Raw genomic sequence first — 14398 nt, 5'->3', positions numbered from 1 at the left:
GGTGTTTGGCAAAGTGACAGTTCTATATACGTATATATACGCTTCTTTAGATTCTTTCCTATTATAGGTTCTTACAAGGTATTGAATGTAGTTCCCTGTACTATACAGTGGGGCCCCGTTGTTTATCTATTTTATATACAGTAGTGTGTATCTGCTAATCCCAAACTCCTAATTTATCCCTCCCCAACCCGCCCCCTTTGGTAACCACAGTTTCTTTTCTATGTCTGTGATTTCTGTTTTGAAATAAGTTCATTTGTATCATTTTTTAGATTCCACATATAAGTGATATCATATGATATTTGTCTTTCTCTGTCTGACTTATTTCACTTAGCATATGCCATGTAAGTCGCTCCATGTTGCTGGAAATGGCAGGACTTCGTTTCTTCTTAGTGCTGAGTAATTCCACGCTTTTGATTTTAAATTTATCGACCGCAAATGATCGAAGTCTTTATGTTAGACTTAATCTGATTAAAGAAGAATTGGGGTTTTTGAATTAGCTAGCTTGTCATTTCACAAACTCTTTTCTGAGCATTTGCTCTCTGCAAGGCCTCTGCTGGCATGGGCACAGAGAGCTTCTTTGGGATTTTAAAGCAGAGTAACAACAGTCATCAAAGGAATTTACAGAAAGGGAGACACAGGAGAGACATAAAAGGGGGGCTGTCTTCAAATTTGCCTCCTTGGGTTTGGTGCCAGTACTCACCAGCAGCTTATCAAGAATAAGCTGGGATATGATAAAAGATCCTAATCAGCGGACAGAATGCCCCACAAAAAGTGATCAGACCCCAAATATGTGCTGAACGATGAGCCAGTCAATGGTTTCACTTAGGTCTCTGAGTCTCAGTTACCAGCACCCTTTCTCTATCTGTTGTGCTTCCTTGAAGAATTGGGAGAAAACGCCACGCCACTCCCCTATGTGATATTGGATCCAAACTAACTGTAATTTAAAACTCTTGGGGAAGTTAAAGTGGCTTCTTCCTGAAAAGTGGGGGGTTTCCAGTCTTGACCTGTAGTGTGTAAATACTGGTTTGAGATTGTAGTTGGTTTGATTAAAAAAAAAAAATCCATCACCAGTAGCACTACACAGAGCTTTAAGATAGCAAATCACCTCTCTCTGCCCTCAGGGAGGCTAGAAATACTACACCATCAGTGGTGAAACATGATTTTTGTGTTAATTTTTGGCATGAAGTTTTTCAAACTTTGAAATAAACTTTAAAATAACGATAAAATCTTGATTTTATAAAAAGACGCTGAGCAAAATAGTTTTTTTTTAAAAACATTTTCATTATGGAAAGATGCTAAGTATGTATGGTTACGTTTTGAAGTCTGAACATTTGGGAATTAAGATTTTTTCCCCCAAAAAATACCATCGCATAAAATCTCTATATAAGATGTGAATGAAAGAAGCTATACCTTGAGATAATATTCGCCAAGAGTCTGTTGTAATCCTTGTATTCCAGGAGGTCCCTGTATCAGAAACAAATCAAAGATGTACGTAAACATTTACCGAAACAATGTGTGTTTAAATAACGTTGCTAAGAACCCTTGAAATTTTACAGTTAAGAGAAAGAGTCTATTTAGTCAAGTATTCTAATTAATAGAGAATTACATAGATATACACTTATCATCAGCTTCCTAAAGGCATTTCTAGGCTAAATCCTGCATGAATCCAAAGACAGTTCCTAAGTGAGAACGTCTAACATTTTACTAGGAGGTGAGCCATCGGCATATTATTTATTAAAAGGAATCATACCCATAAAACTCCTCAAGGAAGAGGCTTAAGAGCTTCAGTTTATTTTTGACACGTCTTATAGGGCTTTGATCAACGTATTATAGAAATACATGCCCACGGGTCATTAACTTAAAAAAAATAAAGGCACAATGTATTTTTTTATTGCTTTACTTTTTTGAATTAGCTGGGTGACAATGATCTGCATACGGACTTTCAGGCCAGAAAATGATATCTACTACATAACCTCAGGCTTCATACATTTAAATACGTGGAGTTTTCAGTTGACGTGGAACTATCCACGAAGTACTATGGTGAGCTTTGGGTGGATAGGAAAGAAGACATTTGTCTGTCTCTAAAACTTCCAGGAAGAGAGGAAGAGAAGAGTTTGTCAGCAGCGTTTGGCAGGAAGGAGCTCTCTGCAGGAGGCCCCTTTTGTCTGATCACTAACCTGAGACCCGGCACCCTCACACTACACCCATCTCCAGTCCTAGCACACCTTTCAAATCCTTTGATTACACAATACCTTGCCTGACCTGTTGGCTTTCTCCATACATCAAAGAAGTAGAAATGGAGAGTAAGTCATTAACAGACGACCAGATCTCTTCCCCAGCTCCTCTTTAGTCACCTCACGAACAGACTGTGTGAACAAGGTAACATCTAAAGAAAGATCATAAGAAGTCGACGAGCCTGCGTGCAGGGGGGTGGCAATGACTCTGAGCCTTATGCAATGATTAACTGAGATTTTGTCCTTATTTTCCCTTTAAAACTTTCATAGCTGAACAGAATCTTTGGAGATGGCCTTTGGGGGACACGAGTCCACCATCTCCCCAGATTGCTGGCACTCTGATGAAAAGCAGCTTTTCTTTCTATCAACACTGCCCCTCTCAAGTGTTGATTTTTGAGAGCTGAGCAGTTGATCCCAAGTTTGGTAACAAGTTTTCTAAGTTTTTCTGAGTTTTACATTTTGGGGAGAGGGATGTAAGAAAATGCAAAGATTAGCATGATTTTAAATTAAGTTGTTCAAACCAAGAGAGATTCAGCTGTCTCAGAAAAGAGACTGCATATTTCATCAAGATCTTGAAAGTTCCTAGAAAGAAAGAAAATGTTATAAAAGCAAAGTTCTCTACATTTTATCTCAGAAAATAAGACACCAAAAGATTATGACCGAGCCAGTCAAAGTCACTGTTATACAAAGATTATTATTTCAAAAAGGTGAGGAAAACTTTGAAAAGTGAAGAAACATTTGAAGGAAGCTGGCTGCTCCCACTGATATAGGTAACACCTTAGGTATATTGAAAAGATTAATGTTGGTTAACATTTATGACGGGTACTTCTCATAAACAGCTTGTGACTGAAGATCTCTTCTAACATGAAGCCTTTGCATTGTGCCATTAAATGTTGAGGACACCAAGCTGTAGTGATGGATGGCCAGAAGCAGGTTGGTGTAACTCGTGAAAAAATAATGGGGCCTCGTGAGTCACAGTGCCGACTATGATTGGAAAGACAAATGGTGCTGCTACCTGGCTGAAATCAAAACTGAGCTAACATTAGAAAAGAATTCTCATGGCATTTTATATTTTTCATGTTCTTTTTCCATCAGTCAGCGTTGTGTGCAGCATTCCAGGTCAGTTCGTGGATGTGATGAGGAAAGACATCCTTGGGTTGGCAGATGTTTCACAAGGTTTCCAGCCAAGAAGATGCAAGTTAAGAACTCACTCTATTTTTCTTTCTTCATTTTATATTTTATATTTTTTTGGGAGGGAAATTATTTATTTATTTATGTATGTATTTATTGAGGAGGTACTGGGGATTGAACCCAGGACCCTGTGCATGCTACACACATACTCTACCACTTGAGCTATGCCCTCCCCCTAAGAACTCACTCCTGAAAGTCAGGAGACAGGAGATTCTGTACACACTGATGCTCCTGCCACGACCTAATGAGGTAAGGAGGCATTTTAGACATTGTATGTAGTAGCATCAATGGGTAACTTACGGGTCGATGTACAGTAGGCATTTGGTGGATGGTGAATGTGTGTTGACAACAAGGCCAATTAGATCAAAGAATAGTGATGTGATGGGTACATTTAGCTTCAGACACATTTATCTTGGCTAAAAGTGAAAGGCTTAACAATTGGGGCTCCCAAATAGAGCAAAACAATAACGTCTCAACCAGAGCAGAAGAATCAATCAAATCATAATAGCAAACATTTATATAGTATGTATTGTGTGCCAGGCATCATACCAAGGGTTTCAAATAGATTAACTCCTTTAATCTCTACAAGGACACCATGAGGTATGTACGCTCTTTATTTGTAATTTGAAGATATGGAAAATGAGGGTTTGAAATTGCAAACTGACTGAAGACTCCCCCCTGCTCTCCTACCGTAAGTGGAGGGCTAATATTTAATGTAGGTAGCCGGGGCCGAAACTTGAGTTCTTATTTACTCTCCTCTTTTAACTTAAAATCGGACTTGGAGCCTAAAATAATTTTTGCAGTAATTTTTAAAAATCATGCAGATCATGCCCTGAAGAATACTGGGTGATCACCCTTCCACGTACTACTTACCATACCGAAATGGAATAAAAGGTCAGTAAAACTGTGTTTAGCCCTTCCTGTGAGTCAGCACTGTGCCTGGAGCCAGAGGGGAGGAAACGAGCATCTTGCCTTTAGATGTAGTCCTTTCATAGAGCTGAGAGAGGCCCCCCCTCTCTCTTTCTTGGATCTATCTTCATACAGTCTCTCCACCAGTGATAGAGAGGTTATGCCTGAATATTCCTCCCAATTGCAACTATACTCAAGTACACCTTCTCTTTGTTTGCAGAGCTCGGGAGAGTAGGTGCTTAAAGGCTATAAGAAGCGGGGGTGCTTCCAAGGGGCTCTGTAAGGCAGTTAGGAGAAAGCAGAGGAGAACGAACAGCCTGGTGGGGTTGCCTGGCACAGAACAGGTTGTGGTGTGAATGAGAATAGTAAAAACAATGGGATGATGCTAATTTTGAAAAAAAAAATGGGTAAGAATTGGGTCTGGTCTTTTGCAAATTGTTTATCTGTCTGTAGCCTACAGCTGTATTCCAGAAACAGAATATGTTCCTCACCCAGAATCCTGCTCTTGCTATAGCGAAAACCACTGGGGGCAGAGGAGACAGGACAGCTGGGAGCCACTCTTCCCTCTAAAAACAACAGCAAGGGCACAGCTCGCTGAACAGAGCCACTGGCCGATAGAAAAGTCTGACAACAGTGTTGTTCAGATACCTGCAAGATTAACAAACTTGCAGAAGTTCCTTCCACATTTTCATGTGTTCTGTTCTGGCCCTAAAATGCCACACCCACAAAGAAGTGCTCCACATGAGCTGCAGATGAGGTCAGTCTGAAGGTTGAGGTCCTAGCAGTTTATCTGCTGATGAGCATTTATGATGACATTTTCTTTCTTGTTCTTTTAGTCCCTGGGATACTGCGGGCACCACAAATTCCAAACTGAATGCAACAGAGGTTTACAGCTAACAGTCTGTGAATCTGCGGGCAACACTTTAGACAAACTCTCCCGAAGGGCGGAGAAACCCGGCAGCGACTGGAAGATGCCGCGGGTGTGCAGTGCTCCACCCCTGCCTGACTGCGGTCAGAGCAGCAGTGACTCCCTGGGTTGTCTTGAAACCGCCAGAAAGGACAACCTCAATCAACGAGGGGATAGTGACCACAGAGAAACACCCTGCATGCACAGGCAAGAGCAATCTCTGTTGACTGTCAGAAAAACAACGCAGACTTGAAAGTAGTAGGATTGGTGCCTGTCTTATAGCCACAGCCGCAAGAGACGTGCTACTATCTGTTTTATAATTTGATACACAGCACGGCTGGAGGAGACCGTCATTCATCTCCAAGTTTAGCAAGAGCTGTCAGTCCTGTAGACTATCCACCAAGTGGGAGGGGGGGAGAAGTCAAAGGCTTGTGATAAGTGACAGGTCTGTAGGCATCACCTGATGTTAGGAGATGTCCCAGGGTACCTGAGTGGTCACCTTCTCTGAGGTTGATATTTGTAAGGACTTTTCAAGCAGATCCTCAGATGACCCAGTGGAGAAGAGAGGCGAGCCTTGGCGCATACATCAGCCTTGGCTAACCCTCTCCAGAGCTCTATTAGGAAAATCAGCTGAAGGTTTAAGAAAAGGAAAAATGTCCCAATATCCTGCTCATGATTGTGACCTGCAACACAGCTGTACAGGTATCATGGCTACACAATGCCTATCTTTTATGCAGGTCTGCTTTGCTCTATTTGTATTGGTTTGGGAGACGTAGCACATCTAGTTAATGTGATAAGCACACAGTTACAGATAAAGTTATCAGCTTTAAAATGCTCATGAACTCCAGGGAGACACACCTGTTCAGAACCCACCTGTGCCCATGTGTGATCGTCTGAGACGTCTGTAAACCTGGTGTGGGGAGACGGCCTGATGTTATTTCCTGGTGTGGTGAAGTGAATTAAAGCTACATTCAGCTCGGGAACACATACTCTTAGTGGCAGTTGAAGTTATTTAAAAAAGGTTTTTTATTTGTTTGGCTGTTTTGTTTGTTTGTATTTTTAGCTAAAATCTTGCTAGAGGTGAACAACAGAGAAACATTATAATGTCTGCCACCAGCGTCATCAGATGCATAGTGTAAAAATGATGAGCTGTTTGCACGATCATCTCCTTAGATTTCAGCTTTGGCTACAGATTCCCGAAGTTTAAAAGATGGGAAAAGTTTTATGTTAAAGCTCCTTCAGTCCTGGTCTTGGCTGCACTTTTACTTTTCAGCCAGTTCAAGCAGTGCCTTGATTTCAAAGAATCCACTTTTGCCTTTTTTCCCTTCCCTGGTGTTTGCTGTGAGCTCCCTATGCAAGTCTGGCCTAGGGCCTTTGGGTTAGCTTTAACACAGCCCGATGTCCTGCATCAAGACCTGCATGGCTCCTCCGTCACTCTGCTCCCTCTCTGATCCTCCGTCCTGAACTGCCTTCCTTCCTCCCTTTTCTCTGAAAGCATCCGTTGGTTCTTCAGAACTGCTGACTGAGCCTCCACGCACCATCTGGGTACCACTCATCTCCCCACACCAGAGCTCTCCAGTCTCTCATTAGTCGCCCCTTTCAAGATTCACAAAACCATATTTTCAGGATGTACACAGCTGCTTTCTGGCCCTGTGGGGTTCTAATGAACTTCAGCAACAACCTTCAAAATATCAAAAACCTCTGTGAAGAAAGTTGTTCTCATCAATATTCTTCAAAACATGCTAAAAAGGAGCTTTGCCATAAGAGCAGACAGAACATTTGTGATTCAAAAGTCATTTGTGCTAATTGTCAAGAAAAATTTCCAGTTTGCCAATGGCTGGTAGAAAAGGCGGAAATCAGTAATGAATTTTCTCTTGGTATTAAAAATACTTTTTGGGAACTCTAACTTCATTCATAGAAATGGTGAGATGAAGCATATTTCAATATACAGTTAATGTCATTTTCTCTCTATTATCTATTTCCACCTGTAACATCACATGTAACGTGGTGAAGCACACTTACGCTGACTATGGTGGTTTATCTGTCTTTCCAGTTGGAATGAAAAGCCCTTGAAGACAAGGAGTTTCAATCTTTTTTATCTTATTGTAACATAGGAAGTGTATACAGTACCTCCTTCGCACCCCCCAATATTTACAAAATTCAGTAGAATCTCTTGCAAGAAGAATTTTGAGGGGAAAGCCAATTTCTTGCCTGTTGGTTTTAATTTCAGTTAGAAATGGTAGGAAACTGAGCAGGGGTCTTGCTCCTTCCAAACTCACAGAAGACAGGGCCAACAGATCCAGATTAATCTAGGAATCTGGCTACGTCACTGAGAACAAAGCTGCAGTGAGCTCCAGTGAAGTAGAGAAGAGCTTGTGGTTGGATTTCTGGCCAGAATTACAACATGGAAAGTTGTCTCCTCACTCTGAGAGAAAAATAAACAATACTCTTTTAAAAATGTTTAGGAAATCAATTTCTTTTTCTTTTAAACACAGATCCTTTTATTTATCTTAACTGTTTGTTCTAAATGAATGTTTTTCATTGTCTCTTGGGATTTGATTAAGTTAAACAGTTGTCATTATAAGAATAAATTATTTTTCTGAGAATGCCTCTGCTACAAAATTTTAGTGGCTGAGGCAATACCAACACTCCAAACCTCCTACCCCCCCAAATTGCTGAAGACTCTCAAACTGTGAAATATGATTTCTGAAGCCAGGGGAGGATGGATTGAGTGTTTATACTATCGTTATATTTCAACAGAGAGACCTCAAGTTCTCCTTAATGGAATTACAATGGGAAATGTGGGCCAGGAAGTACGTATTAGGTGAAATTTAAGGCTCCTAGGAAAGAGCTCTGATTTCTGAAAAGATCTCGCCCACTTTCTGGTTTATGCCTGAAACTTCATAAGGAAAGACTGGTTCATTTGATGTTGGGTTTTATCACCAGCTCAGATGCAAATGTTCTCGGGAGTTGTAATGCTAATGTTCTGCATTTACAGCTCAGGGTAACTCTATCCATGCTTTCACTTAGATTTTCTTAGATGGCAGCGTAGTGTGACTGCAAAACACATCATCTTATTGGATTTTCATAAAAACTAAGTGAGATGGCATTATTATATTTTCCATGTGATATGGAAAAACTGAGAGACTGCCCCTCAAATCACACAATAAATAAATGGTAGAACCAAGTCTAAGAGCTGTTCTGCTCTAATGTATTCTTCTTTTTTTTTAAATTTTTTTTGTAATTTTTTTGGGGGGTTAGGTAATGAGGTTTATTTATTTATTTATTATTTTAATGGAGGTGCTGGGGATAGAACCCAGGACCTTGCGCATGCTAAGCATGTGCTCTACCACTGAGCTACGCCCTCCCCCCCAACTCTAGTGTATTCTTATTGATAATGATGTGCTCTCATCACATGACCGTTATCACAGTGATCACTGAGTACTTCCTGGGAGTAAGTTGGATGGTACAAAAAAGGGGAGGAGTAAAGGGATGGAACCTGGGGAGGGGGATAGGAGAAGACAGCACAAAGGGAGGAAGGGGGACGGGAAAGGAGGGTGCAGATCCTGAAGATGGCTGCTTTGCTTAAACCACCCATGGCGCTCACGTCCTGGCACGAGGCTCTGAGAAATGGAGTTAAGTCTTAAGATGAACTTTGAGCCTAAGAGGTGGGGACTCAGTGAGATGAGCTCAGGGAAAACTCGGGTTTCAAGCCAACCAGAGGACATGCTTCATTCACGTGACCCAGCTGTGAGACTGGACGTGCCCTTGTCCCTCCGTAGGTGTTCTCAAGTGTTTTCACTCACGCTGAAAAGTGAGCCTAGTGAGTTTCTCTGGTTCATGATGAGTCGGTCAATGAACACAGGTTGTCAGCATTCTTAGATGGAGGAAGTATAAAGACCCGAGCAGAGGGAAATAGGAGGGAAGGGGGCAAAGCAAGTAGAAGAATCGATGTGAGAACGAGAATGAAAGAACTGGGGAAAGTATCAACACTTCTGCTTTAGAAACAGGAGGCCCTGGACAGAATCCTGGGAAAGAAAGTGAAAAATTATGAGCAGATGGCAGAGAATGATAAAATGGGATAATGATAATGATATTAATAAGTAACAACAATTACCCTTTGAAAGTAATAACTACAGCAGATACAAATACTGCATTCTACTCTTCCAGCAATGCAGTGAGGTGGGGATGACTCTTACACCAAAGGTTAACTCTTACCCAAGGTCGTACAACCAGTAACACACAAGAGTTCCACCCAAGTTGACCTGACCCCACAGCTTTATTGTCACTCTTTCCTTTATCTGCGTCACAGTGAGAGGGATGACAGATAGCAGAAAAAAAAAAAATCCATCATTTTAATGCTGGTTAAAACAATCAAGTAGGGAAGAGACCACACATCGACTGATGAGGGACAGAATGCATAAGGGCCAAGCCAAGAGAGCTCTGGGACACAGTGTAGACACACATTTTCAAAGATTTGGATGACAAGAAGAGGTCAAGAGGAAAGTGACCGGAATGGGAAGAGGTAAGGAGAAGAGAGAGAGGAACCACATGCAGAAACAAGAAAAGCTAAAATCATCCAGGGCTTAGATTACAGGGCGAGAAGGTGGGGGAGATTTCTGAAAGGGAAACGCGAAGAAGTTGGCAATCCGATCCAGCATCTGAAGTCACTTTTGAAGTTCGAATGATACCAATGAAGGGTAAAGTCTTAGCAATTATGAGATGGTAGAAGAAAAGCAAAAACAAACCTGGTTATAGCTGGTTGGGAAAAAGACTGGCTAACTGAGAGAGTAATATTGCGTAGGGCCGATTTTGACAGGCTGAGACTACTGTGAGCGTGAAATTGCAGTGAACAGTCATGGGACAGTAGTCACACTTAGCAAGAAAATGAAATGGCCTTCAAGTAAGACTACAGTCGGGCCATTGTGTTCATTGGGGAAGGGAGATCTGTGCATTAGCTCGCTGGGACTCTGAAGGGTTTAGGTGGTACGGCAATAGGCTAGTTTAAGCACGTGCCAAGGGCATCTTCCGGGGACATCGCCTTAAAAGATAAGAGCCTTTTTACTAGAAGCCAGCAGCCACATGCTCGTTCTTGGTGAATCTCTGGAAATTCTGAGCAGCGGTGATCCATGATCTTCTCTTGTTTCATCCAGGTTCTCCCCCCACCCCTAGGGGCGTATACCTGCACCATACTTTGAAGGATCAATAGCTCCTAAGTGTCTCCGTCTAAGACCCCGCCAGCCTTCCTGGTTCAGAAGTTCAGAAGCAGCGCGATGAACAGGTGAGGGGTGGTGGCAGAGGCAGCTTATGGCTCTTGAATAAGAATTTTTCACATCTGCCACTTTGGACGTTTTTCAAACCCATTCCTCTGTGTATTCCGGGAAGTGCTCACTTGAGCCGGGTTTGTCTCTTCTGGCCTGAACACTGAGCTGTGTAATCAAGGGAACTCAAGCAGAGGCAGTTTACGGTTGTTATGAATAAGCAAAATACTCCGTATGTGACCCGACTGTTTTCCAAAATTGCACAGTCCCTGGTTTCACTTGTCATTTTGGAACAGGAGTGGGAGGATGGGGGCTGTGACAGTGAATGCATTCAATGAGTATTATTAACCCGTTTCATAAAAGCAGCTTTTCTCCATTAGGCCATGAAGCTCATACTTTTTTTTTTTTTTAACACTTTATTTCCCAAGGGAGAAGAAAAATCACGTTTAAAGGAGCTGATTTTCCCTGATACCATGAAACAAGTCAGTCTCATTGGTATAAAGCTCACTGCAGTATTGATCGAGTGGGACATTCCTGGCTGATTGCCATGGCATGGTAGAAAAACATGATTCCTCCCCTAATGTGGCTCTTCTGCTTATCCACCCATAAAATGTCTTATACTCGTCTCTCCCTGGTATGTCCTGCAACAGCAAACATATTATTTGTCAGCTTCCTGAAATATTAGGAGCAGCAGGAGTCTCAAGAGTGGGTCTCCTCCCCCAGGAAGTAACACTGTTGACCCCCTACAAGGTAACACAAGCCACAGGGGCATGAGAACTGGAAGAGTGGAAATGTGTGAAATAAATTATTTGTATCCCCAAAGTTCACCATCAACAACAAAACATACCTGGGGAGTAGCTGTGCCTCCACCCCCTCGTCTAACCCCAGGGATCTCTCAATAACCCACCCAAATCCAGGTGGAAGTTGGTTTGCACAGCCTGCCCCTACCAATTTTTTGAGTTTCCATTTACTGCAACTGATAATATTCACTCTCTTTAAAAGTGTTAGTAGAATGACAGTGCTTCCTGTGCAGAGAAAATGTGATTTCCAAGTCAAACTCCTGGGACTTAAGATAGCCAGGCTGATGGCAGTGGTTTGCACGCTGCCAAGTTCCGAAGAGGCCAAGGGCACGTGCAAAATCTGAATGGTTGGGGGCATTCTGGATAGCTCTGGAAAAAAGCAAAATGAGGCTGTATTTTGGGGTGATGATAGCCTCCACTTTCAACATGAATATATGACATTATGGTTTCTTTCTGTACAAGATGCACTAATGATAAATCTGCAAAGGACATTTCTTGGCTCAAGTTGAGGTGGGAAGCCCCATGAAAAGACAGGCAGGACCCACAGTCACGGCTACTACTTTCCTGCCAGTGCCATCTGGTTCCCTGGCCCAGCGGCATTATCTCGCTTTTTGCTTCTGTAAAACGGCTTGCTTCTAGGAAAGCTGAACTTACCCCTAAGAATCTATTGGTTCCCTGAGCTCACTCATGATTGGTCCATTTGTAACACCTCATTTGCATACAGCTCACTCCTGATTGGTCCATTTCTAAAAAGCTCATTCCTGATTGGTCCACTTTGTTACACCTTATTTGCAAATGATGTTGCAAAGTCTAGACTGATAGCCTATAAAATCCTGTGTAAACCTACAGACGGGGTCCAGAGCTTGGAGTGTTAACACCTCTGGGTCTGATGGCATAATCAAGTTGAGTTCTCCAACCCTCTGAGTGCTGCTTGGTCTCTCGCCAGGATCCAGGTTGCTGTCACAACTGAGCTGTAATACACTTTGCTGTAACAAAGTGAACCCCATGGTTACAGAGGGTGCACTCAGGGAAATTCTAGGAAAAAAGACTTACTGACTTCATTTTTAAAACACTTAGCCCCATTCTACAGAGTATTTCAGGCAAAAGAGAAGATGCTGACACTCTAGGCCAGTGAAGAAGTAATTAGTGATGTTAACCTTGGCCTGCCCCCACAAACATGCTTTTCCTGCTTCATCAAATAAATCTCGACTATTTCAAACATGCTGAAAAGTGTAGAAAATAATATGACAAATCCCCATGAATCCACAACCCAATGTTGGCAAATCAGAGCCATTTTCCAGATTTGCTTTAGATTGTTTTACTTTATAATAAAATTACAGATGTAACTGAAGCCCCTTCAAGTCTTATTTTCTGCAGAATTTCCTTCCGTGTTTCAAGTCTTCCAAAATAGGAGCAGTCTGACTGAATGGATCAGCCAAGTGCCCTACTTTTCAAGGCCAGATGTATCTGACTGTTAAAACGGAGATAATCTTTTCTTGCTATTGCAGAGAGCCATACAGTGGCAAAATTAAAAACTGTATAAAGATACTTCTGGAAATGATGTCATCAAAAACAAATGATAAGAGTACACCAGAAACTGACACAACATTGTAAACCGACTAGACTTCAATTTAAAAAAAAACAAAAAAACCCCAAAGATTACTGAGGAAACAAGTCTCCCTTTCTGAATATTTCTCAAAGGCCATATTTATCAAAACCTTAGTGCTTACCTACCACAAAGAAATGGTACTTAATCCATGTCCAATAACAAGTTTGGTGACCATATATCCAGGATTTCAAATATTCTGGCCTGTCATTACTATAAATAATGTATGTCATTCAGAGGTCTTTTTTTTAATACTTTATTTTTATTTATTATCATACTATTTTATTATTTTTTTGGCAAGGGGAGAAGTAATTAGGTTTATTTATTTTTAATGGAGGTACTGGGGACTGAACCTGACCTCGCGTGTGCTAAGCATGTGCTCTACCACTGAGCTGTACGTTCCCCCACAAGAAGTCTCACTAGCTGGTTTCAATAATATGACTCAAAATGAAAAAAGGTAGTCAGCGTCTAGAAGAACATAAAATCTTTTTCTTCCTGAGTGTATTCATAATTAGTTAAAAAAACCCAAAAACTTAGGCAGTCAGAAAGTGGCTCATAATGTCTCGCTGCTGCTGGTCAGAGGGATAGAAAATGAGAAATAATTAGGGAATTGAACCCAAGTGCTACTTTTCACATTCCCAGTCTGATACCCCAGCTGCCTCACATGCATGTCTACGTATTGTGTGACCACACAAGGTGACGCTAGCATTTCAGTAATGTTGGCAACAGCTGTTTTGTCTGGCACCATGACCCCAGTGGGGGACAAGTGGCAATAAAAATGATTAACAGGCCATGTCTTCATTTTCTAGGTCCAATGTGTCTTCATTTTTAAATCTGAGGAAGTCACCGTATTTTCATTAAGAACTAAAATGACTCTTTCCATGGACTCAGATAAATGGTTAGGTTCACTTTCTCTGAAGATATGATCATTCATGGCCTTTAGTCATTTTGAGACCAAAAAGACTAAGGTTCTTTGCTGAAAGGAAAACAGACAAACAAAAAACCTTCGAAGCTTCTGGAAGGGATGTTAAGAATATGAACTGGATTCCCATTGAGATACGATATGCATAGAGTCTCATGCAGAGTGTTCTAACAAGGAATCAAATGTTTTAATCAGACATTTTTGTTGTCCACTTTATCCAGCAATCCAAAACGTGTTTGGGGTCCTAACTTCTTTCAGAGGTGGTCCTGGCTAGAGGTTGAAATATTGGCTTTGCACCTTGAGTGCTCAGTGCATAGTAAGTCAAGTTGGAGAGTAAGGACATAAAAGACAGGGGGTAGTGATGGATAATGGGGTACAGGTGCAGGAAGGCATTAGTCCCATTGTGCTTCAAGAGCATATACTTTCACCGTTAAAACTGCTCATCTGATCCCACCTGTAGCCCATCAGAAAGGAAGCATCAGGGTGAGCTGTAGGGAGACGGAATGACTTACATGTGATGAGAGTCTGTCTTAAGGAGAAACATGGTGTCCGCTGGATTCAGGCAGGA

The 14398-nt window shown here is 41.7% G+C and overlaps 1 protein-coding gene across 1 annotated transcript in view; it reads right to left on the bottom strand.

Moving 5' to 3' along the window:
* Positions 1-14398, bottom strand: part of COL19A1 (collagen type XIX alpha 1 chain) — a 325408-nt gene that overhangs the window by 97700 nt on the left and 213310 nt on the right. The window contains exon 17 of the mRNA XM_010967573.3: positions 1411-1464. Within this exon, the coding sequence (XP_010965875.2) occupies positions 1411-1464 (54 nt within the window). The remainder of the gene's footprint in view (positions 1-1410; positions 1465-14398) is intronic.

Source organism: Camelus bactrianus, chromosome 8, assembly GCF_048773025.1.
Source record: "Camelus bactrianus isolate YW-2024 breed Bactrian camel chromosome 8, ASM4877302v1, whole genome shotgun sequence".
Taxonomy (NCBI): Eukaryota; Metazoa; Chordata; class Mammalia; order Artiodactyla; family Camelidae; genus Camelus; species Camelus bactrianus.
Note: the sequence above shows the minus strand (reverse complement) of the source record. Positions and strands in the feature narration are given on the sequence as shown.